At 42.6% G+C, this 27,360-nt stretch overlaps 1 protein-coding gene across 10 annotated transcripts in view; it reads right to left on the bottom strand.

The window, feature by feature from the left end:
• KIAA1210 (KIAA1210 ortholog) overlaps positions 1–27,360 on the bottom strand; it is a 182,228-nt gene that overhangs the window by 15,975 nt on the left and 138,893 nt on the right. For all 10 annotated transcript variants that reach the window (XM_056537764.1, XM_056537763.1, XM_056537765.1 and 7 more), the window contains 3 exons: positions 17,280–17,480; positions 15,600–15,659; positions 3,593–3,683 (listed from right to left, as the gene is read on the bottom strand). In XM_056537764.1, the coding sequence (XP_056393739.1) occupies positions 3,593–3,683; positions 15,600–15,659; positions 17,280–17,480 (352 nt within the window). The remainder of the gene's footprint in view (positions 1–3,592; positions 3,684–15,599; positions 15,660–17,279; positions 17,481–27,360) is intronic.

The raw sequence follows: 27,360 nt of genomic DNA, 5'->3' as shown, positions 1-27,360 counted from the left end.
CCCTTAAGTTAACTCAATGTAGGTAAAGCTGAATGACACACATGGTGACAGCCATGTTGGTTGTCGACCAACTTTCCTAGGAAAAGATAGAAACAAGAAATATTGCAGATAACTGGCCCAGGTACAGACGTTTTCTGTGTAAAAACGGATGTATAATAAAGGATTAAATAACGGGTGCTAACGGCTGAATAATGCCTGTCAAAATAACGGGCATATTCATCCGTTAAGACCAGTTATAACATCCCTCATGAACGGAATTTTTTAACACCTCTGCCTACAGACTCCCACAGCCGGGACTACTACTACTCCCATCAGACTTGTTTTCATGATGGGGGTATTAGTTCCCCGGCTGCGGGAGTCTGTCGGTGGCTGGGGAGGCTACATTAGTGTTTGTACTACAACCCCCATCATGGAACAGACTCTGTTCCATGATGGGGGTTGTAGTATAGGGGCTGAGGGATTTATCGCACTGAGTCTCACTTCTAAGACCTGATGCGATTAGAAGTTAATAAACAGGGCACGGCATGCTCCACTCCCCTGTGATGTATGATGTATTTACTTTCATTTTTAAATTCCTTGCAGGGAGCCCTGGATGGCCGGTACTGAGAAGCCATTCAGGGCTGCCGGCGGGGTATTCAAATGGAAGCGCTGCGGTGGGGAAAGATATATAAAATCGCTGGGGGGGGTAATATATCTGGCCTCCACAGCGCTTCTATATATCTTGCCCCCCGCAGCGCATTTATATATGTTCCCCCCCCCCCGCAGTGCACATATATGTTCCCCCCTCAGTGCATTTATATATGTTCCCACCATAGCACATATATATATGTTCCCCCCACAGCGCTATGAATAAAAAGTATTCTACAGCAGCGCATCTGGCCAGGGCGATGCGCTGCTGAAAGAATACTTGTCATTCATAACGCTGCGGCGGCATCTGTATATAAATGCGCTGTAGGGGTTAGACCTATATCCATAAGTCTGGCCCCCACAACACTTCTATAATCATATGCCATTGCAGGGCTTTGAATGAAAAGTATTCTTTCAGCAGCACATCGCCGCCGGCCAGATGCACTGCTGAAAGAATACTTTTCATTCATAGCGCTGCGATGGAATATGACTATAGAAGCACTGTGGGGACAGACATATGGATATATGTCTAATCCCTCCAGCGCATCTCTATACAGATGCCGCTGCAGCGCTATGAATGACAAGTATTCTTTCAGCAGCACATCGCACCGGCCAGATGCGCTGCTGTAGAATACTTTTCATTCATAGCGCTACCGAGGGCTTATGATAGCGCTGCGGGGGGAACATATATAAATGCGCTGCGAGAGGAACATATGTAAATGTGCTGCGGGGAGAACATATATAAATGTGCTGCGGGGAGAACATATATAAATGTGCTGCGGGGGAACATATAAATGCGCTGCAGGGGGGAACATATAAATGCACTGCGGGGGGAACATATATAAATGCGCTACAGGGGGGGAACATATAATTGTGCTGCGGATGGGAACATATATAAATGCTCTGCGGGGGGGGGGACATATATAAATGTGCTGCGGAGGGGAACATATGTAAATGCTCTGTGGGGGGGAACATATATAAATGTGCTGCGGAGGGGAACATATATAAATGCGCTGCGGAGGGCAAGATATAAAGAAGCGCTGTGGGGGCAAGACATATACCCCCCCCCCCAGTGATTCTATGTATCTCTTCCCACCTCGGCGCTTCTATTCGAAAACACTGCCGGGATCCCTGAACGGCTCCTCAGTACCGGCCATTCAGAGCTCCCAGCGGGGGATTTAAAAATGAAAGTAAATACATCGTACATCACAGGGGAGTGGAGCATGCCACCTGCTCCCCTGCTAAATTACTTCTAATCGCATTGGGTCTCAGAAGTGAGACCTAGTGTGATAATTCCCTCAGCCCCTATACTACAACCCCCATCATGAAACAGAGTCTCTTCCATGATCGGTGTTGTAGTACAAACACTAATGTTGCCTCCCCAGCCACCGGCAGACTCCTGCAGCCGAGGAATTACTACTCCCATCATGGAAAGAAGTCTGTTCCATGATGGGAGTAGTAGTAGTCCCTCAGCACTGCAGGAGTCTGCTGATGTCACCTCTTCTGAGCATGCTCAGAAGTAATAACGGATATTATAAACCAGGTGCAAACGGATGACAAAAAGGCTCATCCGTTTGCCATAGACTTCAATGTTAAAAATAATGGCCGTTAATTTACCCGTTTCTTGTGACGGAAGAAAAATTAGTGCATGTGCCGTTATTTCTTCCGTCACAACTAACGTCCGTTATTCATGACGGGCTATAACGGGTCATAACGGATAATCAAAAAATCCCATAGACTTGAATGGGATTTTGTAACGTTTAACATCCGTTTTTAAAGCTTTTCTAACGGACATTTATAACGGATCTTTAAACAGATGAATTTTATAGTGTGAAAGGGGCCTTAACTACATAAAACTACAGATGAAGTGCAAGACTACAGACTCTGGAATCATTTTTTCAGAAGTCTATTATATTATTTCTATTATGATTTTATTCCTCCCTTTTATGAAATAACACATTATAAAACTTATGTTATATAGTTACTTAAAATAGTTACCCTTTTCCATTAGAAATGAATCCCAAAACTTTTAGGAGGAATAATTTGATTCCTCAGACAGATCAATGTGGTTCCATAAAACCACATTGATCTGTGTGCTCTGCGCTCGATTGATAAAGCCTGGTCCTGCCAGGCTTTGCAGGAGCCAGCATGAAAGGAGAGGTAAGCCCCCAGGCTACCTCAGCAGTGGATGGCATCCCACGATCCCACTGGACAACCAGGGACTGGATAAAGGCACCTTTAGACGCCGCTGTCACCTTTGACAGCGGCGATCTAAAGGGTTGATAGCCAGCCGCAGCGATCGCCACATGTTGGCTATTAACGCCGACCCCCAACTATAGGAATCAGCTGGGGGCCAGCCGGTATGATGCGGCTCGAGTCGGGAGCCCACGCCATACCCCTTTAACGGCACATGGACGAGTATAGACGTCCATGGTCATTAACAGGTTAAGTGTCTGTTCACATGGGCAGGTCAGAGTATCCCACTGCCGTTTTAGCTACAATGGAAAATCTGCAGAAAACTCAATAAAGTACACTGATTTTCTGCTGTGTAAAATCCACAGCAAAATGCAAACTCACTTCTGACCTACCCGTGTGACCGATTCTTTTAACACCAATCACCTGCCGAAAACATGAAAGCATGACAGATACATTTTAGTCTGCTGTTTGACCATAATGTTAATTATACTTCTATGGACATCTTATTGGTTCTTTCTGCAAAGTGAACCGAATTACTAGGGATAAATTATCCAGTTAATAAAATTTAAGAAATATTTGTATTCTTATCCTCAAAGCTTTTACTTACACACATTGTCCATCAAATGCTTTCCATTTATATTATCTAAAAACTCTATACTACCATGATTCCTGGGGGTGATTTATGCAGATGATGGATCATGGGGTGCTATAAACAATAATTTTACTATAAAGCCATATTATACAAAATCTATGCATCATAGCCAAATACCTGCTAAGTGTTTCACTTCTTCACTTGGTGCTTTCTGTTCCGCTGATTTTTTTTCTGAGCCCGGTATCTTGACTGGTTGCTGCTCTTCAATCTTTAAAAATCAAGAAATATTACCATATGTAGATTGGGAAAAAGAAATGAATAGACATATGTCATTGGAATTCTATAAAAATTTATGTTGCAATTTCAACCCTAGGTTAGATCCTAATGTACTCAATATTGCTGAACATTAATCTTAAAATGGTATTCTGGTGAAAAACAATTTTCATATCAACTGGCTCCAGAAAGTTAAAGGGGTTCTCCACTGCTTTAACCTTCTTGGGGCAGTTAGGTAGTACTGTGGCTATATGTTATTACCCCTTTGTTTCCTGCTGGTAACGCTACTGTAGTTGGGTTATTTTTTTTACCTTATTTTCAAACCCGGAAGCTGTTTACTTCATTAGTTTGCTGGCTTTTTCCGACCACTGGTTTTTTTTTCAGCCGCCGCCATCTTTCCATCGCTACGTCACCCTGCAGGGTGTTGTGTTGTAGGCCGGCCTGCCCCACGCTCCGTACGTGCCCGCCTCCCGTGCTGATGAATATTCCACCATCATAATCGCGGACCTCCTTCCTTTCAGCTTCTTATAAGCTGATTGCTGATTGGGCTGCTTGCGGCGAATCAGCTCCGTTGTTGGGCGCATGCGCAGTTCGTCCTCGGTCGGTCGGGTCATCTGCCAGAGAGCGCCTATCAAACCTTCGGGAGTGTTAACAATACCCCAGCGCGTCAGTCCCGAAGCTGAAAACACAATGGCACATGCGCAGATGACCCTCCTGACCGAGGACGAACTGCGCATGCGCCCAACAACGGAGCAGATTTGCCCGCGAGCAGCCCAATCAGCAATCAGCTTATAAGAAGCTGAAAGGAAGGAGGTCCGCGATTATGACGGTGGAATATTCATCAGGGGGAGGCGGGCACGTACGGAGCGTGGAGCAGGCCAGCCTCCAACACAACACCCTGCAGGGTGACGTAGCGATGGAAAGATGGCGGCGGCTGAAAAAAAACAGTGGTCGAAAAAAGCCAGCAAACTAATGAAGTAACCAGCTTCCGGGTTTGAAAATAAGGTAAAAAATAACCCAACTACAGTAGCGTTACCAACAGCAAACAAAGGGGTAATAACATATAGCCACAGTACTACCTAACTGCCCCAAGAAGGTTAAAGCAGTGGAGAACCCCTTTAAAGGAAATTTGTCACCAGTGTCACCTCCACTAACCTGTCGATACAGACAGGTAGTGCAGGTGACACTGATGACAACGGCCCTTACCTTTTCCCATTCCATATAGTCGTTCTTCAGTAATCTTCTCCGGTATCTTCAGCTCCTGGCCCGGCTTGGAGCATGGGCAGAGCTTAGTGACGTCCCCGCTGCTATTCTCTGCTGGGTCTTGCTGCTAGAGAACAGCAGCGGTGACGTCCCTAAGCTCCGTCTGTGCTCCAAGCCAGGCCCGGAGCTGAAGATACCAGAGAAGATTACCGGTGAACGACTGAACGGAACGGGACAAGGTAAGTACCGTTGTCATCAGTGTCACCTGCACTACCTGTCTGTACCGATAGGTTAGTGCAGGTGGGTGACACAGGTGGCAGATTTTCTTTAAACAGATTTGTAAATTACTTATATTAAAAAGTCTTAATCCTACCAGTATTTATAAGCTTCTGAAGTTGAGTTGCTCTTTTCTATCTGACAACAATGCTCTCTGGTGACACATATGTCTATCTCAGGAACTGAAGCAGAGGGAATTCAGACCTCAAGGTGTAAACTTATTACTTATTAAAATGTTACCTTCCAAATATGGAAATGCAGAGACATAAGATGTAGCTGGTTTAAATAAAATATGTGATTTATTAAATAAATATCAATAATATACACTTAGGCTGGTATCTGTGCAGGGCCCTTGCTACAGATCCAGTAAAATTAGTTAAAATAACATTAACCGGTTGCCGGCTAAGGAAGAGACAGCAACCGTTGTATGGCATGGGCTCCTGACTCAAGCCCGCGCCATACCGGCCGCCCTCCAGCTGATTCCTGTAGCTGGGGGCCGGCGTTAATGTAACATGCGGCGATTGCTGTGGGCGGCTATTAACCCTTTAGATCGCCAAAGTTGAGAGCGGTGTCTAAAGGGACATTTGAACCATCCCTGGTGGTCCAGTCAAGTGAATTCCCCCCCCCCCCCCCCCCCCGCAGCGCGATTGCGGGGGCCGATCCACTGTTGAGGTAGCCATAGGGTTTACCTCACGTCCTGTGCTAGCGGGACCAGGCTTTATCAATCGAGTGCAGAGCACACAGATCAGTGTGGTTCTATGAAACCACATTGATCTGTATGAGGAATCGAATGATTCCTGCTAAAAGTGTAAAAAAAAGTTGAATGAAAAGTTTAAAAAAAACAAAAAACTTTTTTTTTTTTTCTAAATCAACTGGTGCCAGAAAGTTAAACATATTTGTAAATTACCTCAATTAAAAAATCTTAATCCTTCTACAGAGGAAATGGTTTTCTTTTTGGAACACAGAACTCTCTGCTGACATCTCTGTGCATTTTAAGAGGAGAAAATCCCCATAGCAAACATATGCTGCTCTGGACAGTTCCTAAAATGGACAGAGAGCACTGTGTTCCATAAAGAAAACCATTTCCTCTGTAGTATACAGACCCTAAAAAGTACTGGAAAGATTAAGATTTTTTAATAGAAGCAATTTACAACTCTGTTTAACTTTCTAAGGAGAGGAAATAGCCAGCGTGGAAAATGCAGAAAATGGTATGACTAAGGGCGGTCCACGCCTGAAACACGTTATCATGGTTACCTGTCCTGTTTTTCGGATTTTATGCAATAAAGGGATTTTCTGCATTTTTCACGCTGGCTATTTCCTCTCCTTCTTAATTTGTTGGTGTTGCCACGCACCTGCTGTGCTGTGGACGGGACTGTGATTTGGCGAGCTGATCTACACATCTCTTCATTTTCCTTGCTGTTTAACTTTCTGGCACCAGTTGATTTAAAAAAAAAAAATTCCACGGGAGTACCCCTTTAACCCCTTCCTTATTAAGTTTAAATCACCCCCCTTTTCCCAAATTCCACATAAAAAATATGTAAACCATAGTAAAAATAAGCCACGTGCATAAATGTCCTAACCATAAAAATACATAATTAACATACCGCCCCCCCGTATGCGGAAAAATAAAAAAGTTATAGGGGTCAGAATGTGACCATTTTAAACATATTCATTTTCCTGCATGTAGTTATGATTTTTTCCAGAAGTACGACAAAATCAAACCTATATAAGTAGGGTATCAATGTAATCGTATGGACCTACAGAATAAAGAGAAGGTGTCATTTTTACCCAAAAATGTACTGCGTAGAAACGGAAGCCCCCAAAATTACAAAATTGATTTTTTTTCTTCAATTTTGTCGCACAATGATTTTTTCTCTTTGGTTTTGTCATAGATTTTTGGGTAAAATGTCTGATGTCATTACAAAGTAGAATTGGTGGCGCAAAAAATAAGCCAACATATGGATTTTTAGGTGCAAAATTGAAAGAGTTATGATTTTTAAAAAGTAAGGAAGAAAAACCGAAAGTGCAAAAACGGAAAAACGCTCAGTCCTTAAGGGGTTAAAACATGGTATAAAAAAATTCCAAAAAATAATCCTGTGTGCCAGTAATTAAACTAAGCAGAGTTGCGCTGTGATTGCTGGATGATGTAAAAGTTATAGTATAATTGCACACTGTCCCATTATCGGCAGTACTGGACTGTACTACCACCAAATCGCTATTGCACATTTGCCCTCTAATCCCTTGCAAGCTCTGGAGTCCCTGCATCTGGAGACCACTGCAAGGTTTACCACACGCTTCATGCTTGAAAGCCTCCAACTGCCACACGAGGACACCGCTGACCAGGTCTGCACTCACCACTCCTGCCTGCCAGGATTCTGTTACAGCATTGCCGGACGCAGTGCCGTGCCACCTAGCAGCAGGAGAAGTCGGCATTCCCCTGCAGTTCTTGGATCCAGTGCACCGTAAGGACACGTCTAGGGACGATCTGCATCTGGAAACAGGTACTCTGTACATACAGGCCGGGAGCAGCCCGTGCCAACCTGTATCGCATACCCTCCGCTAAAGGCCACGTCCCAATAACGGGACAAAGTCCAAATTTTATTATAACTTTTGCATCATCCAGCACTCACATCGCAACTCTGCTTAGTTTAATTACAGGCACACAGGATTATTTTTTGGATAGACTACATCATTGGATCTAATCATACGTGTCTATAAGGATCTATAACGGAGACACAATACAAAGGTAGCATACTGTGAAAATGTAATTGTCTCAGGAACGGTCCCGGGCAGGAGAGGTTTGCTATGGGGATTTGCTCCTATTCTGGACAGTTCCTGAGACAGACAGAGGTGTCAGCAGAGAGCACTGTTGTCAGACTCAACTTCTGCAGCTGATAAGTACTGGTAGGATTAAGATTTACAAATCTGTTTAACTTTCTGGAGCCAGCTGATATGAAAAAAATAGTTTTTCATTGGAATACCCCTTTAAAATATTAACTTCCAGAACAGCTTCTAGAAAAACCACACTGCTCTTGCATCCATCTCATAAAGACCAGGTAGGCCTTTTTTGGAGAGGCATCTAACAATATAAGCAAAAAAGAAATCTTATCCAATTAACCCAATAAAAAAGATATTTCCAATCTGTTCTCTTGATGTAGAAAAGGCATTTGACGAGGCAGGGACTGTTCTTTGGGATTCACATTTAGCAATACAATAGTCTTCACACATTTCTGTCTTTTTCACCGAGGCTCGAACACACATGTAGAGGAACTAGGCGGAGATGCGCACTCTAGCTGAAAAGCCTTTGGATAAAACTTTATTGTAACCTCCGCCGTTCATGGCCTTGCCCTAAATGACTTTTCCTACAAGTTAGCTTATTTGCTTAGTCTGTCTTATACAAACTATTTTGCAGCCACTTCTATATTTGCCAAATTTGATTTAGGCCTTAAAATGAATGTTAAGAAATATTACAAATGGTCTCTGCCATCACTTTCTTACATTGGCCACCTCCACTGTATAAAAATGGAAACCATCCTGAGAAATTACTTATGTATTTTCATAAGATATAGTCTTATGGCAATCTTTCAGTACCTCATTACTTACACTACTTTAGACTCTATAGCACAATTTGTTATAATTTGTTCCACCTATCTCACTCTCCGATGGGTGGCTTTGAAGTCAGAACTACTATCACCTTATACACCTATCAATCTTATGTGGCCCACAGAACCTCTTTCTATGACACATCCAAAGATGCCCCCTTTACTCCTTGCACATGTCTACTGAAATCTAAGTTTCTTAAAGATGTGTAAGATGAAAAAATGTGGTTCTGTTTCTTTAGCACTTTTTTTTTTTAACCTTTTTCAACCTTTTCCTTACTTACACTACAGAAAATCTTTGTTGAATTACGTTTAGTTTCTTTTCATTAAAGGGGTACTCTGGTGCTCCAGTGTTCTGAACATTTTGTTCAGAGCGCTTGTAGCCGGAGGCAGTGATCATGACGTCACAGCCACACCCCTCGTGAAGTAACTTTACATTGGGAGAGATTCCTCAGAACCTGTGCAGAGGAAAAGTGGTGCAGTTGACCATAGCAACCAAATTGCTTTTTTTTTTTTTTTTAAATAAAAGCAGCAATCTGATGTTACTATGGGTGGCTGCACCACTTTTCCTCTGCAAAGGTTATGATAAATCTCCCCCAACTACTCTGTGTCACAACATCTGCTCCACCTCCTCACTTGGAGGTCTACATTTTCCATAAAATTTTATTTCTTATCTCTGAAGTTTCAAAGGGGCTTTCCAGTGAAAACACATCAATGGTCTATCCTCAGGACAGGCCATCAATATCGGATTGACTGGGTTTGACATACAGCAATCCCAGTTGAACAGCTGTTCAACACAGCCGCAGCAACCAGCGAGCTTACAGTACGGGGTTACCGCTGCTCAGATACCTGTCATCACTGAGCCAAAAGAACAGACACTGTAGCTATACTTGGTAAAGGCCTCTGATCATGTCCAGCCTTTCCCCTTTTTTTGGCATAGTTTTTCCTGTGGGTGAACACTGTGGGGGTTCCGAGGCAGTCATGATGCTCGCCCTCGTTGCTGTAAACTTCCTGTCTCTTAGTTGCCAGACTGACAGGAGTAGTCAACCTGCTGCAGTCTCCTCCTTACAACTCTCCTCTTTGTTTACCTTGGCAGAAGCTACACAAGAATAGAAGCTAACTACACACACAGCTCAACTCTACTGCACACACAGCCCTACTGCGCACACAGCCCTACTGCGCACACACAGCCAGGGCCGCCATCAGGGGGGTACAACCCATACACTTGTATGGGGCCCGGATGTCCCTGGACCTTTTTAAAAAAAATTTTTTATGGCTTGTCACCCCCCTGATGGCGGCCCTGCTTGTCAGCTGGGTGCCCGCAAGGACTATGACCAGGGCTCATGGTCCTTGCGGGCCCGCACATTTATTTCTAGGGCGCGGGCTCCTTAAGAATTATGGCAGAGCCGGACAGGCCAAGGGCTGATTGGAGTAGAGAGGTCACGTGCCCTGCGCAGGCATGCACGTCTACTCCAATCATCTGACCTGTCCACGTCCCTGCGCGATCTACTTCATCCTCCCCATCCAGCACCAGGAGCAGCAGGAGCCTCACGTGGTATCTCCGATCCCGGCAGGGTAAGTGAACTTGCGTGGGGGGGGGGGGGTTATGGGAGTGATAAGAGGTGATGAGTGGTGCAGGGGGGGGGGTGATGAGTGGTGCAGGGGGGGGGTGATGATGAGTGGTGCAGGGGGGTGATGATGAGTGGTGCAGGGGGGGGTGATGATGAGTGGTGCAGGGGGGGGGTGATGAGTGGTGCAGGGGGGGGGTGATGAGTGGTGCAGGGGGGGGTGATGAGTGGTGCAGGGGGTTATGGGGGTGATGAGTGGTGCAGGGGGTTATGGGGCTGATGAGTGGTGCAGGGGGTTATGGGGCTGATGAGAGGTGCAGGGGGTTATGGGGCTGATGAGAGGTGCAGGGGGAGGTTATGGGGGTGATAAGAGGTGCGGGGGGGGGTTATGGGGGTGATAAGTGGTGCAGGGGGCATGAGGAGAGGTGCAGGGGGGTTATGGAGGTGATGAGAGGTGCAAGGGGGGTTATGGTGTGATGAGAGGTGCAAGGGGGGTTATGGTGTGATAAGAGGTGCGGGGGGGGGGTTATGGGGGTGATAAGAGGTGTGGGGGGGTTATGGGGGTGATAAGAGGTGTGGGGGGGGTTATGGGGGTGATAAGACGTGCAGGGGGTTATGGGGGTGATGAGAGGTGCATGGGGGTGATGAGAGGTGCATGGGGGTGATGAGAGGTGCATGGGGGGTGATAAGAGGTGCATGGGGGGTTATGGGGGGGATGAGAGGTGCAGAGGGGGTGATGGGGGTGATGAGGAGAGGTTTGGCAGGGGGTTTACGGGGGTGGACGAGAGGTGCATAGGGGGTTATGGGGGTGATGAGAGGTTTGGCAGGGGGTTTATGGGGGTGATGAGGACACAGAGGATAAGAGGGGGTGTATATGTATATATGATGTGTATGCATGTATGGCAGTATTATATTAAGGGTACAATGTATGGCAGTATTATATTCAGGGTACAGTGTATGGCAGTATTATATTCAGGGTACAGTGTGGGGCAGTATTTTATTTAGTGGGTACAGTGTATAGCAGTATTATATTCAGGGTACAGTGTATGGCAGGATTATATTTAGTGGGTACAGTGTATGGCAGGATTATATTCAGGGTACAGTGTATGGCAGGATTATATTCAGGGTACAGTGTATGGCAGGATTATATTCAGGGTACAGTGTATGGCAGGATTATATTTTGTGGGTACAGTGTATAGCAGTATTATATTCAGGGTACAGTGTGTGGTAGGATTATATTCAGGGTACAGTGTATGGGGGGTTATGGGAGGGGATGAGAGGTGCAGAGGGGATTATGGGGGTGATGAGGAGAGATTTGGCAGGGGGTTTATGGGGGTGGATGAGAGGTGCAGAGGGGGTTATGGGGGTGATGAGGAGAGGTTTGGCAGGGGGTTTATGGGGGTGATGAGGACACAGAGGATAAGAGGGGGTGTATATGTATATATGATGTGTATGCATGTATGGCAGTATTATATTAAGGGTACAATGTATGGCAGTATTATATTCAGGGTACAGTGTATGGCAGTATTATATTCAGGGTACAGTGTGGGGCAGTATTTTATTTAGTGGGTACAGTGTATAGCAGGATTATATTCAGGGTACAGTGTGTGGCAGGATTATATTTAGTGGGTACAGTGTATGGCAGGATTATATTCAGGGTACAGTGTATGGCAGGATTATATTCAGGGTACAGTGTATGGCAGTATTATATTTTGTGGGTGCAGTGTATAGCAGTATTATATTCAGGGTACAGTGTGTGGCAGGATTATATTCAGGGTACAGTGTGGAAGTATTATATTCAGGGTACAGTGTATAGCAGTATTATATTCAGGGTACAGTGTGGAAATATTATATTCTGGGTACAGTGTATGGCAGTATTATATTCAGGGTACAGTGTGGGGCAGTATTTTATTTAGGGTACACTTTCTGGCAAGGTTATAATGATTACTGTCTTCATGCAGAGGATGAGGATCTGCTGACAGTGAGGAGCCAATGATGTCTGGATGTCAGAGTCTGCAGAGAAGATGGAGTTGGAGGAAGACCTGGTCTCTGGACCAGAGAACAGAGAAGATATCACGCAAGTCAGAAGACGTTACTCAGGTCACTGATATCATTGTGTATTCTCCTGACTGTCCCATCAGAACTGTAGTCACTTGTAAGTTCTGCATTGATGATGGGTAAAACTGTGTCCAATCTGTGTCTCTCCAGCTGTTACAAAACTACAACTTCCATTGCCAGAGGCTCTCCAGACATGATGGGAGTTTTAGCTTTCCAACAGCTGGAGAACCACTTCAACAGAGGTGATTGGTGGGGATCTCAGCAGTCGGACCCCCACCCAAAAAATGGGCTGCTTATTATAAAATGCCCGGGCCCTGGGGGGGGGCTGTGGGGAGGGGTAGGGAGCCCCGAGGTAATTTTTTGCATCGGGGCCCTGTGGTTTCTAGCTACACCCCTGCGCACGACCGCTGTGCATTGATACAGCATTGGGGGCAACAGTTAACAGCAGAAAGGGGCGTACAACAACTATATAGTGGCAAATTGTGCCCCGGCCCATATAGTTGTTGTAGGCCCCTCTTTGCTAATAGTTTTCCCCCCATATAGTTGTAGGCCTCTCTGAGAGGGGCCCAGGCCTACCACAACTATAGGGGCAACTATTAACAGAGGGGCCTACCCAAATTAGATGGAGCCCCCATATAGTTTGGGTAGGCCCCTCTTTAAAAGGAGTAGTCTGGTGAAAAATAACTTATCCCCTATCCCCCCCCCCCCCCCGTGATCTCCTACACAGGCCCCGGCGGTTTTCTGGAAGCTGACGTCTGTACCCCGCAGGAGGCTGCGGCCGGCACACCTCCTCCATGTAGCTCTACATGGAACGGGGGGGCCCATGCCTTGAGCTGTGTGAGGGGCCCCGAAATTTCTGATGTCAGCCATGCACACAGCCCTACTGCACACACAGCCCAGCTTTACTACACATACCAAACACACACACACAGCTACAGTACATTGCTCCATGTAGCCTTCTGCCCCCCAGCCCTGCCTCTACCATGTTTTCACCAGTTAGAGAGGAAGAGTTGGTGTAGGAGATGGTAGACACTGCTGACAGCTGCTCTGCCTTTCCACTCTGTGCTGCAATTGACAGGCCAGGAGAATACAGAACAGTGCTAAGCCTGTTCCACTTTTTGTGTTTCGACTGTGCAAAAGCATTTATATGGAATGGGGACCCCTAGTAGACAGAACTTTAGGGACAATTGTTCCCAGCACTACAGGTGGCCAAGCAGCAGAGCCAGGGTATAGAATACGATTGTTTTGACCCCTCATGGTGGAGAAGGGGTTCACAGACATGTGTACTAATTTTCACATTGTTCTGACCAGTAATTTCAGAGAAATCTATGTATGCAGAATATTGCACAATATGGCGGCCAAATCATGTTATTTTTGGTTCAGATAGTGATCATGAACATGTGCGCTAATTTTCACATTGTTCTGACCAACAATTTTGAGAAAACTATGTATTGCGCAATCCAATATTGCTGCCAAACCATAGATATATGAATCTATAGCCTATTGTTACCTTCCACAGCAATATGTACATCTGTAGCTTTAATTATTTTTAAAGAGGCATATATTTGTTAATGCTACTAAATATATTCCCATAAAACAAGATGGCAACCAGATCATGTGATATTAAGCACAATATAGCACTGTAACAAGTTTCGTAGGTTTTTGATTAACAGTGAGCATATTATGAGCATTTAAATATAGTGGCTTTTTGGCTTGTAGTGATTGGCTTTCAGTGGTCATATTGACTATGCAAATTAGCTAACAAAGTTGGCACAGGAGGTAGCCGTGGGCAGGTGTGCCAATTTTGAATTATTCTAACATACGGTTTCAGAGAAGATGATGTTAGTAAAATATTGTGCAATCCAATATGGCGGCCACAATTGGCACGAAAACCAAGATGGCTTCCAAGTGACATATGAACTTTATATAACATAAGATTATGCACAGCTCATGGCTCTCACCTTCTATAAATGCATAGTAAATGTATTATGCATATTGTTCATTGTATATAAAGTTGCACAAATGTATAGGACCTTCCTGGGTCATGTGATCTACTGTCATGTGATGTACCCAGAGTTCCCTGGGTACAGGACCTACAGGCTTTGCAACCAATGGGCTTTAGTCCAGCCCCCCTAGTATATAAGGGGCTGTAGTCTCTTAATTCACCCTCTTGTTCCCGCACTCTCTTTCCTCTTATCTCCTGGATTTCAGCCATCTCATCTAGGCCTAAGCCTAAAGAACCTGCAGCCACTTCAAAACGTGAGTTAACAAGCTCTATCTACAATTCTAGTGACTACTACTCAACTCAAGAATAATATTAGTAGCACAGTGGCCTTCATAAATCATCTCAATACTACAAGTCCCAGGAAGCCTGTGAGGAATCCTGCATCCCGGTTGCCTCTAGAGAAACTGCATAACTGTAAAGACTGTTCCATAAGAAGTTTAAGTAAAAGTTCCAGTTATTTACACCATTCCTGCTGTGGACATTCCTTTATTGCCTGCAGTTTCTGGGTTGTTGTCGGCAGGGCCTTATACAGAAAACAACCACATCCTGGCGTCACGACTAATGAGGGGTTAATAACACCTTGCCCCACAGGGTTAATACCACCAGACCCTGCTACACCATTGCAACACCCCAGACACCACAGTAGTTTTCACAGAAGTAAATATTGACTAGACTAGACATTATTGAGGTAGACTGAGCAATGCTTTTAATATTTGTATGGGCTTCTCCCCACAAATGGACAGGCTACTTTGTTTGGTAAGGCCTGTACATCACTTTGGTCTGTTGGGTGAGGCTCCAATAGAAAAAGTTCAAGCCCTGGTCTAGACTTTATACCTTTGTAGTCTGACCAATATTGGAAGCATCTTAAATTTTTACAGCAATATTTATATACAATTCTAGGTATGTCTTTAACTGTTCAAAATCAAAAACAAGACATACTGATAGTAATTTTCTGTCATTTACTGAAAAGACACTGACATGCATGACAATATATTTTGTATGACATTTATTTGTAATTTTAATAAAACTTTTGAAACTAAAATAAGCAGTTTAATTACATAAAATTCTAAAGTTTGTGTATTAAATTAAATAAAAAAAATAAAAAAAGACGGGGCATCTGGCTGCCACATATGGAGAACGCTTTTAAGTGCCATGATGAATATTTTTGGACCAAGTTAAAGTAGTATTTCATAGTTGTTTACCATGTCATAGTTCTCTTGTTCCTTTTCCTCTGGTACTGGCTTGTCGATTTCATCAGTTGTCTAAGAAAAGAACAAGGACATAAGATATAACACTTCAGTTACTGTATATTGGTAATGCAAGTAACACATTTTGCATCAATTTTCTTAAAAGTGAGTGATGCTTAGTGGATTTACCATAATTAATACATTTTCTGTCAAAATTTTGACAGATAACTACAGGTCAGAGTCATATTTACTACATGGCTTGTGCCTCTTAATACATCTGGTGTATACTGCACTAGTATTGTTATCCTGCAGGAGTTTTTTTCTTTTCCTAACTATGTCGATTGCGTGGGATTTAAAAAAATAAACCCATTGTGCTTCAGGTATCCTGCTCTAGTTCCCTAATGCAATCTTCTTTCTGAGCTGAAGCATGACTGTCAGGCCTGGAAAGCACCTGGGCCCAATGTAGCATACTGCCGCTAAGGCTGGTAAGTAGAGGGGTTATTTTTGTTTGTTTTTATATTCCAAATAAAAGCCATAGTCTTTTTTCTTTTTTTTTTAAACCCTCTCGGATAACCCCTTTTCCATGAGTAAAAAATCATACATATCACTTACTGTTATATGATCAGCTTCTCTGCTCTATTCCATCAACAGTGAAGAAAAAGTGCAGGGGTATCCAAGGGCTATGTTTTTTTTCACGCCTGGGTTTGCACTTCATCCAACCCATCATAAAGTGCTAACCCAGGAGCATAACTGCCATAGGCTGCATTCACATCTCGTTTTTACATTACGGGTGACGAATCCAGCTGGGGGAGGGGCAAACCGGGCTCTCCCGTACCCCAGCCAGACAAGTGCTGAACTCCATTTACTTTAATGAGCCGACCGGAGTCAAATGTTGACTCTGGATGGCTCATTATTGACCCGTATGCGATTTCATGACCGGACCTAAAACCGTAGTATACTACGGTTTTAGGTCCAGTCACAAAACAGCATATGGGTCAAAAATGAGCCGACTGGAGTCACCGTTTGACTCCGGTCAGCTCATTAAAGTAAATGGAGTTCAGCGCTGGTCCGGCACCCGTAATGTAAAAAAGAGATGTGAATGCAGGGGTAGCCTGTTAATACCCCTGCACTTTTGCTTGTTATTTGTTTCCACATCTGAGTACCACATTAAGCTATTGATGTATGAGCGTAGTCAGACACTTGGCTCTCTCCATAAAGAAAGGCAAATGTCTAATTAATCAGCAGTGCCAGATGTTTGTTTTTACAGTTGATTTTGCTACCCATTGAAAAAATATGCAGCAGCAAAATAGGACATGTGACACCCTATCTATTCTAAATGAACATTCTTTTATTTAAGACTAGCTGTGACCAGCCTGGTGGTCTTAATAAATTCCTCCCAAAAAGTTTAACATGGAAACATGGCTGAGCCCTTACAAAAACACTGTTACTCTTGTCTATGGGTTGGATCATTGTAGTTCAGGTACATTGTGGCAATAAATTGTGATACCAGGCGTACGAAATGAGTGACAGGGTTTGTGGAAGAAAGCAACCATTTTTCTTTTTTGTTGTTTTCAAACAGCCCATTTATTTTTGTCGAAGGACAAAGGGCATTTGGAGCTTTGCATCAAATAATGAAGTTACTACCCCAAAGAAGAACATTAAATGACTAAATAAAGTCATGTTTTAAACTTATACCTGTTTTGGTTTCACATTCATAGTTGGTGCTCTCCGTTTCTTTGGCTTTATTAAAATCCTATGCTTTGCCGCAGAATTATCCAGACAGGTCACAGAACTTGGTGGAGATGTAAAAGGGAAATGGCTGACTGGAGAGGAAGAACACGAAAGGGCGATGGAGGGCAATGGACTTGTGGGACGTGAAGACAATTCAGAAGACTCCTATATACAAAATAAATTGAAAAAATCTTAAATATGTTTAACACTTATACTCAAAGCCTGTCCTCTATGAAGAAAAGAAAAAGTGTGCAATGTAAACAATAGCGAAGAGCAACGGGGAAGTTTGTCCATAATATACCATTACTTTGTAGTTATATAGAACTTCATTGTCCATGGGCCCATACATAAATGCTGAGTTCTCTCATACTTTATAGATACAGTATAGGTATGCAGGGTTAAAAAAAAAAAAAAAATCCAGATAAGTTTGTTACCAATGCATACCTTCATCTGTAAATAAGTCTGCCAAAACTACATTTAAAAAAGTGCCTGAAGTGTAAAAGTTAATCAGTTTAAAATAGGTTAAGCAATTTACAACTAGTTTTAAAGAAATGACCAAAAGCTAGAAGAAACGCAATGATAAATTCCCCAATGACTTCAAGCAAGAACGATTCCAAACATTGTTTCCATCAGTCTATACCATTTAATATTCTTTTAAAGGGGTACCCCGGTGGGAAAAAAATCTAATGCCAGAATGTCAGACAGATTTGTAAATTACTTCTATATAAAAGATAGTACATATCAGCTGCTCTATATTACAGAGGAAGTTGTTTAGTTTTTTTTCTATAGTTCTTGTATAGTCCATGTCAGGAACTGTTTAGAGCAGTAGAGGTTTGCTATGGGAACTTGTTCCTGCTCCAGACAGTTCCTGACATGGACAGAAGTGGCAGCATAGAGCACTGTGGTCAGACAGAAGCAACTATACAACTTCCTCTGTAGCAGCTGGTAAGTACTGAAAGGATTAAGATTTTTATATAGAAGTAACTAGCCGAGTACCTGGCGCTGCCCTGTTTTCCTACGTAATCCTTGTGGGGGAGAAAAAGCAACAAAGGAGCAAGCTTTTATCCTCATATCCCATCCTCAAATCCTGACCCCATATCCACAATATCATATCGCCGACCCCAAATCCCCTCCTCCTATTCTGACCTCCCATACCGCCCCCACATCCCATTCCCACATCCCAACTTCATATCCCTTCACGATATCCCAATCTCCTACCCCGTTCTCATATTCTAATCTCATATCCCGTCCCCATATCCTGTCCTCCTATCTAATCCTCATATCCTGTCTTCAGGTGGGGCTGAGTTGTGATGAAGATATTGTAAGATGAAAATAAAATGGGTGAGGCTTAAAGGGTGGGTGTGTATTTGCAAGATGGGGCATGGAATGCGGGGAGGGTGTGGCTTGCCAGCCGGACTAATGCATTCACCAGGAGATGCAGAGCGGAGCTTGTGGAGTAAGCCACCAGAAGTCCTATATACAGTGGGGATCAAAAGTTTGGTCTTGCCAGGTTAAAATTTGTATTAATGTGCATAAAGAAGCCAAGAAAAGATGGAAAAATCTCCAAAAGGCATCAAATTACAGATTAGACATTCTTATAATATGTCAACAAAAGTTAGATTTTATTTCCATCATTTACACTTTTAAAATAACAGAAAACAAAAAAATGGTGTCTGCAAAAGTTTGGGCACCCTGCAGAGTTAATATCTTGTACTGCCTCCTTTGGCAAGTATCACAGCTTGTAAACGCTTTTTGTAGCCAGCCAAGAGTCTTTTAATTCTTGTTTGATGTATCTTTGCCCATTCTTTCTTACCAAAGTCTTCCAGTTCTTTGAGATTTCTGGGCTGTCTGTCACGCACTGCTCTTTTAAGGTCTATCCATAGATTTTCACTTATGTTGAGGTCAGGAGATTGTGAAGGCCATGGCAAAACCTTCAGTTTACGCCTCTTGATGTAATCCCCCGTGGATTTCGAGGTGTGTTTAGGATCATTATCCATTTGTATAAGCCATCCTCTCTTTAACTTCAGCTTTTTCACAGATGGCATCAAGTTAGCATCCAAAATTTGCTGAAATTTTATTGAATCAATTTTTCCTTCTACTCGTGAGATGTTCCCTGTGCCACTGTCTGCAATACAACCCCAAAGCATGATTGATCCACCCCCATGCTTAACAATTGGACAGAAGTTCTTTTCATTCAATTCTGTTCCCCTTCTTCTCCAAACGTACCTTTGCTCATTCCGGCCAAAAAGTTACATTTTAACCTCATCGGTCCACAGAACTTGTTTCCAAAATGCATCAGGCTTGTCCCATGAAGACCATATTTGTACAAGTATCTCTTTATAATGGAATAGTGTACCAAAAATCCAGTGTCTGCCAGATCTTTCTGGAGGGATTGTGCAGTCAAACGTGGGTTTTGAATTGGTTTTCTCACAATCATGCGAGCTGTTCTGTCTGATATTTTTCTTGGTCTTCCAGATCTTGCTTTAACTTCCACTGTTCCTGATGACTGCCATTTCTTAATTACATTCCGAACAGAGGATATTGACATCTGAAAACGTGTTGCTATCTTCTTATAGCCTTCTCTAGCTTTGTGAGCGTCAACTAATTTCAGTTTCAGATTTCTAGACAACTGATTAGAGGAACCCATGGTGCTGATTGTTGGGGCAAGGTCAGATGAGTCTGGGCATTTAAAACCTTTGAGATTAACATCACCTGGTCTTCTCAGATGATGATTGAGAACAATCCATGACACTGGCAGGTCTCAGCTTTGCAAAGGGGGCAGTGCATGTTATAAATTCTGCCGGGTGCCCAAACTTTTGCAGACGCCAGTCTTTTATTTTCTGTTATTTTGAAAGTGTAAATGATGGAAATAAAATCTAACTTTTGTTGACATATTATAAGAATGTCTAATCTGTAATATGATGCCTTTTGGAGATTTTTCCATCTTTCCTTGGCTTCTTTGTGCACATTAATACAATTTTTTACCTGGGGTGCCCAAACTTTTGATCCCCACTGTACTTGCATGCATGGGACGTGAAACAAAAACCCCATCCTTCACATATGGGGGTAGGTTAGGGTTAATTTTACTATTATATAGTTTTATATGACATATATGTAACATGTGACCAAGTGTCAGGATCCGGATACTGTGAGGATACTGGTGGTGGATCCTGTGTGTCAGTGGGGTGATGACGTGGGCCGTACCAGGGGAACGGAGTCTAAGGGGTTACTGGTTTTCACCAGAGCCCGCCGCAAAGCGGGATGGACTTGCAGTGGTAGGTAACCCCCAGGTCATTCCACCCGATAGCGACTCAACCCCAACTGACGGCTGAGATAGGCACGGTACAAGGGATTAGGCAAGAGCAAGGTCGGACGTAGCAGAAGGTCAGGGCAGGCAGCAAGGATCGTAGTCAGGGGCAACGGCAGAGGGTCTGGAACACTGGCTTGGGACATACAAGGAACACTTTCACTGGCACAAGGGCAACAAGATCCGGCAATGCAGGGAAGGGGAAGTGAGGTTATATATAGGCATGGAGCGCGCGCCAGGACGTGACAGCCGGGGACCGGGACAGGTAAGAAAATTGGGATGCGACCCGCGAGCGAATCGCATCCCCGCCGGCAGTGTCAGTGCAGCGCTCCCGGTCAGCGGATCTGACTGGGGCGCTGCAGAGAGGAGAACGCCGCGAGCGCTCCAGGGAGGAGCAGGGACCCGGAGCGCTCGGCGTAACACCAAGTATTATTGAAATATCACCACCCATACAAAAATTATGCTGGAACATACATTTCCCATAGATTTGCAATGGACTTCAATGAAAAAACCCCGAGCCTTGCAAATGGGGGAAGGTAAGGGTTAAATTAACTATCCTATATATTTATAAACGTATTATCAAAATTTCTCCAGCTGTTTGGAAGTAGACGTAACATATTTCCCATAGACTTGTATGGGACTTTTAAACTTTTGCTAATGGTGGTGAGTAAGGGTTAAATTGCCTATCCTATGTTTGTAGTTGACATATAAGTAACATGTGTGCAAAGTTTCATGGCAATATCGTCAGCCATTTGGGAGTGATGCGGGGACATACATACACATTGAGTTTTATTATAATTAATATATATATATATATATATATATATATATATATATATATATATATATATATATACACACACACATACATACACACACACATATACATACACACACAGTCATAGCCGTAAATGTTGGCACCCCTGAAATTTTTAAAGAAAAATGTACTCTCCGGTGGAAATTTTTTTTTTTTTTTTTGCCTGAAAGTTAAACAGGTTTGTAAATTACTTCTATTAAAAAAAATCTTAATCCTTCCAGTACATAGTAGCTGCTGAATACTACAGAGTAAATTCTTTTCTTTTTGGAACGCTGAGCTTTCTGCTGACATCACGAGCACAGTGCTCTCTGCTGACATCTCTGTCCATTTTAAGAACTGTCCAGAGTAGGAGAAAATCCCCATAGAAAACATATGCTGCTCTGGACAGCTCTGGGTTCCAAAAAGAAAAGAATTTCCTCTGTAGTATTCAGCAGCTAATATGTACTGGAAGGATTACAATTTTTTAATAGAAGTAATTTACAAATCTGTTTAACTTTCTGGCACCAGTTGATTTAAAAAAAATAAATAAATAAAAAGTTTTCCACCGGAGTACTCCTTTAAGTATTTCTCAGAGAAGGATTGCAGTAACATATGTTTTGCTATACACATGCTTATTCCCTTTGTGTGTATTGGAACTAAACCAAAAAAAGGAGGGATAAAAGCAAATTGGACATAATGTCAATGCAAACTTCAAAAATGGGATGGACAAAATTATTGGTACCCTTAACTTAATATTTAGTTGCACACCCTTTGGAAAAAAAATAACTGAAGTCAGTCGCTTTCTATAACCATCAATAAGATGGTTACACCTCTCAGCTGGAATGTTGGACCACTCAAACTGCTCCAGGTCTCTTATTGGAAGGCGCCTTTTTCCAACAGCAATTTTAAGATCTCTCCAGAGGTGTTCAATATGATTTAGATCTGGACTCATTGCTGGCCACTTCAGAACTCTCCAGCGCTTTGTTGACATCCATTTCTGGGTACTTTTTGACATATAATTGGAGTCCTTGTCCTGCTGGAAGACCCAAGTTCTCAGATGCAAACCCAGCTTTCTGACACTGGGCTGTACAGTGCGACCCAAAATCCATTGGTAATCATCAGATTTCATGATGCCTTGCGCACATGCAAGGCACCCAGTGCCAGAAGCAGCAAAACAACCCCAAAACATAATTCAACCTCCACCATATTTCACTTTAGGCCTCATTCCATTTTCGGTAAACAGTAGAATGATGTCTTGGTCTCATCTGTCCACAAGACGTTTTTCCAGAAGGATTTTGGCTTACTTTGGCAAAATGTAGTCTTGCTTTTAATGTCTCTGTGTCAGCAGTGGGGTCCTCCTGGGTCTCCTGCCATAGCGTTTCATTCCATTTAAATGTTGATGGATAGTTTGCGCTGACACTGATGCTCCCTGAGCCTGCAGGACAGCTTGAATACCTTTGGAACTTGTTTGGGGCTGCATATCCACCATCCGGACTATCCTGCATTGACACCTTTCATCACTTTTTCTCTTCCGTCCACTCCCAGGGAGATAAGCAACACTGCCATGGGTTGCAAACTTCTTGATAATGTTGCGCATTGTGGACAAAGGCAAATCTAGATCTCTGGAGATGAAATTGTAACCTTGAGATTGTTGATAGTTTTCCACAGTTTTGGTTCTCAAGTCTTCAGACAGTTCCCTTCTCTTTCTGTTGTCGATGCTTAGTGTGGCACACAAAGACACACAATGCAAAGACTAAGTGAACTTCTCTCCTTTTTATCTGCTTTCAGGTGTGATTTTTATATTGCCCACACCTGTTACTTGGCCCAAGTGAGTTTAAAGGAGCATCACATGCTTGACACAACCTTCTTTTCCCACAATTTTGAAAGGGTGTTGTTAATTTTGTCCAGCCCATTTTTTGGAGTTTGGTGTGACATTATGTCCAATTTGCTTTTTTTCCTCCTTTTTTGGTTCAGTTCCAATACACACAAAGGGAATAAACATGTGTATAGCAAAACATGTGTTACTGCAATCCTTTTCTGTGAGAAATATTTCATTTTCTAGAAAAAATTCAGGGGTGCAGAGATTTACAGCCATGACTATATATTATATACACACACACACACACACACACACACACACACACACTAGCTGAGTACCCGGCGTTGCCCGGTTTTTCCTTCTTAATCCTTGTTGCGGAGGAAAAGCAACAAAGAAGGAAGCTTTTGACTTCATATCCCACCCTCATATATTGCTGTTATATCCCAATCCCATATCTCGTCCCCATATCCCGACCTCATGTCCCCGTCCTTATGTCCCATTTTCATATCCCGTCCTCAGGTGGGACTGAATTGTGATTAAGATATTGAAATCTGAAAATAGAAGGGGACGTGGCTTTGTGGGACTGGACATGATTTGCAAGCCAGATCGATGCACAAAAAGGGTAGAGAGTAAAATGGGTGGGGCTTAAACAGTGGGCGTATGTGAGATGGGGTGTGGCTTGCAAGCCAGACTGACACATTCACCAGGAGATGCAGAGCGGAGCTTGTGAAGTAAGGTAGTGGAAGTCCCATATACTTGCATGAGACTTGAAACAAAAGCCCATCTTTTATATAAGGGTGTAGGTAACGGTTAATTTAACTATCATATCTTTTTATTTGACATATAAGTAAGTAATATGTGTACCAGGTATTATTGAACTCTCTCTAGCCGTACGGACGTTATGTGGGAACATACATTTCCCATAGATATGCATGGGACTTTCAACAAAAACCCCAACCCTCACAAATGGGGGTAGTTAAGGGTTAAATTAACTATCCTATATTTTAAGTGGACATAGAAGTAACATGTGACCAAGTATTATCGAAATAACTCCAGCCATTTGGAAGTTATGCAGTAACATATTTCCCATAGACTTGTATGGGACTTTAAACAAAAACCCAGACCCTGGAAAATAGGGGTGAGTAAGGGTTAAATCATCTATCCTATGTTTGTTGTTGACATGTAAGTAACATGTGTGCCAAGTTCCATGTTAATATCTTTAGTTGTTTGGACGTGATGCTGGAACATATACATATATACACACACTGACTTTTATATATACTAGCTGAGTACCCAATGCTGCCCGGTTTTTCCTACCTTATCCTTGTGGGGAAGGAAAAGCAACAAAGGAGGAAGCTTTTTGTCCTCATATCTCATCCCTAAATCCTGACCCCATATCCCTTCCTCATATCCTGACCGGAAATCCCCTCCTCATATTCTGACATATCCTGTCCTCATATTTTGTTCTTATATCCCGACCCCATATTTCATCCCCATATCCCATCCCTATATCCCGATGTCATATCCCATCCCCATATCCCGTCCTCATATCCTGTCCCCATAGCTAATCCTCATTTATAATCCTTATATCCCGTCCTGAGCTGGGGCTGTGTTGTGGTAAAGATATTGTTAACTGAAAATAAAAGGGGTGTGACTTAAAATGGGGGCATGTCTTTGTGAGATGGGACATGGCATGAAGGGAGGGTGTGGCTTACCAACCAGACTGATGCATTCACCAGGAGAAGTAGAGCGGAGCTTGTGGAGTAAGGCACCAGAAGTCCTATATACTTGCATGGGACTTTAAACAAAAACCCCATCCTTCACATATGGGGGCAGGTTAGGGGTTAATTTAACTATTACATATTTTTATTTGACATATAACTAACATGTGAGTCTGTGACCAAGTATTATCGAAATATCTCCAGCTTTTTGGAAGTTATGCAGTAACATATTTCCCATAGACTTGTATGGGACTTTAAATAAATCCTCTCGCAAAGGGAGTGGGTAAGGGTTAAATTACCCACCCTATGTTTGTTGTTGACATATAAGTAACATGTGTGCCAAGTTTCATGTTAATATCTTTAGCGGTTTTTCCTAATCCTTGTTGGGGAGGAAAATAAAGAAAGGAAGAAGCTTTTGACTTCATATCCCGTCCTCATATATTGTTGTCATATGCCAACCCCATATCCCGACCTCCGATCCCGACCTCCGATCCCGACCTCCTATTTCAACCTCCGATCCTGTCCTCCTATTTCGACCTCCTAACCCGACCTCCTATGCCGACCTCCTATCCCATCCTCCTATCCAGACCTCCTATCCCGTCCTCCTATCCCGTCCTCATATGCCGTCCTCATATTCAGACCCGTAATATGTGTACCAGGTATTATTGAAATATCTCCAGCCGTACGGACATTATGTGAGAACATGCATTTTCCATTGATTTGCACGGGACTTTAAACAAAAACCCCGACCCTCACAAATGGGGGTAGTTAAGGGTTAAATTAACTATCCTACATTTTAAGTGGACATATAAGTAACGTGTGACCAAGTATTATTGAAATATCTCCAGCCGTTTGGAAGTTATGCAGTAACATATATTTCCCATAGACTTGTATGGGACTTTAACCTCTTAAGGACCACGGGTTTTTCCGTTTTTTCCTCCTCACCTTTTAAAAATCATAACCCTTTCAATTTTGCACCTAAAAATCCATATGATTCTTATTTTTTGCACCACCATTTCTACTTTGCAGTGACAACAGTAATTTTACCCAAACATCTACGGCGAAACATGAAAAAAAAAAATCATTGTGCGACAAAATTGAAGAAAAAAACGCAATTTTGTAACTTTTGGGGGCTTCCGTTTCTACGCAGAACATTTTTGGGTAAAAATGACACCTTATCTTTATTCTGTAGGTCCATACGATTAAAATGATACCCTACTATATAGGTTTGATTTTGTCGCACTTCTGTAAAAAATCATAACTACATGCAGAAAAATATATAGGTTTAAAATTGTCATATTCGGACCCCTATAACTTTTTAATTTTTCCGCATATAGGGCGGTATGAGGGCTCATTTTTTGCGCCATGATCTGAAGTTTTTAGCGGTACCATTTTTGTATTTGATCGCTTTTTATTCATTTTTTCATGATATAAAAAGCGACCAAAAAAACGTTATATTGGACTTTGGATTTTTTTTTGCGCGTACGCCATTGACCATGTGGTTTAATTAATTATATATTTTTATAGTTCGGACATTTACGCACGCGGCGATATCACATATGTTTATATTTATTTTTATTTACATGGTGTTTTTTTTATGGGAAAAGTGGGGTGATTTGAACTTTTATTAAGGAAAGGGTTAAATCACATTTATTAACTTTTTTTTTTACACTTTTTTTTTTTTTGCAGTGTTATAGCTCCCATAGGGACCTATAACACTGCACACACTGATTGCCAGCACTGTTCACTGCAAAGCTATAGCTCTGCAATGATCAGCGTTATTGGCGGTCGATTACTCAAGCCTTGATCTCAGGCACGGAGCAATCAATCGCCGAGGGGACACGCTGGAGCTGGAGTAAATTTAGTCAATTTTTAACGCTGTTGCGACTTTTTTTTGCGTAGTTGCGACTGTCGCAGTTAATAAATACCTGACTACCCGTAGTCCATTTTAAAATTATTACTACATAGTAAATTTTAGGAAAACTTGCTTTTCTCTCTTTCCAGTCAAAATGTCGCACGAAAAATCGCGTAGTCGCAGTTGCGACAATTTTGCGACAATTATAGTAAAGAAAACCTGACTAAACCCGTTGATAAATGTCCATAATTGAGTTTTATATATATAGATTTAAAGATCTGTATAACTTTCTGGCACCAGTTGATTTGAAAAAAAAAAATGTTTTCAGCAGGAGTACCCCTTTAAAGGACTCCGGAAGTATCACATAAAATCTATTTGGGGCATTAGTGAGCCAAGGTGTTCCCAGGAGAACTATTCCACCTCAATGTTACAATAAATTTATCACCAAATTTAAAAAAAAACATTTTTTAAGATTACAGCCATATACTAAGGCATGTTTTTTTATTCTAATCTGTTTCTATTTTCTATATAGTTTTTCATTTACAAT

The sequence above is a fragment of the Hyla sarda genome, chromosome 9 (assembly GCF_029499605.1).
Source record: "Hyla sarda isolate aHylSar1 chromosome 9, aHylSar1.hap1, whole genome shotgun sequence".
Taxonomy (NCBI): Eukaryota; Metazoa; Chordata; class Amphibia; order Anura; family Hylidae; genus Hyla; species Hyla sarda.
The sequence above is the reverse complement of the archived record's forward strand: the minus strand, read 5'-3'. Positions and strand labels throughout refer to the sequence as shown.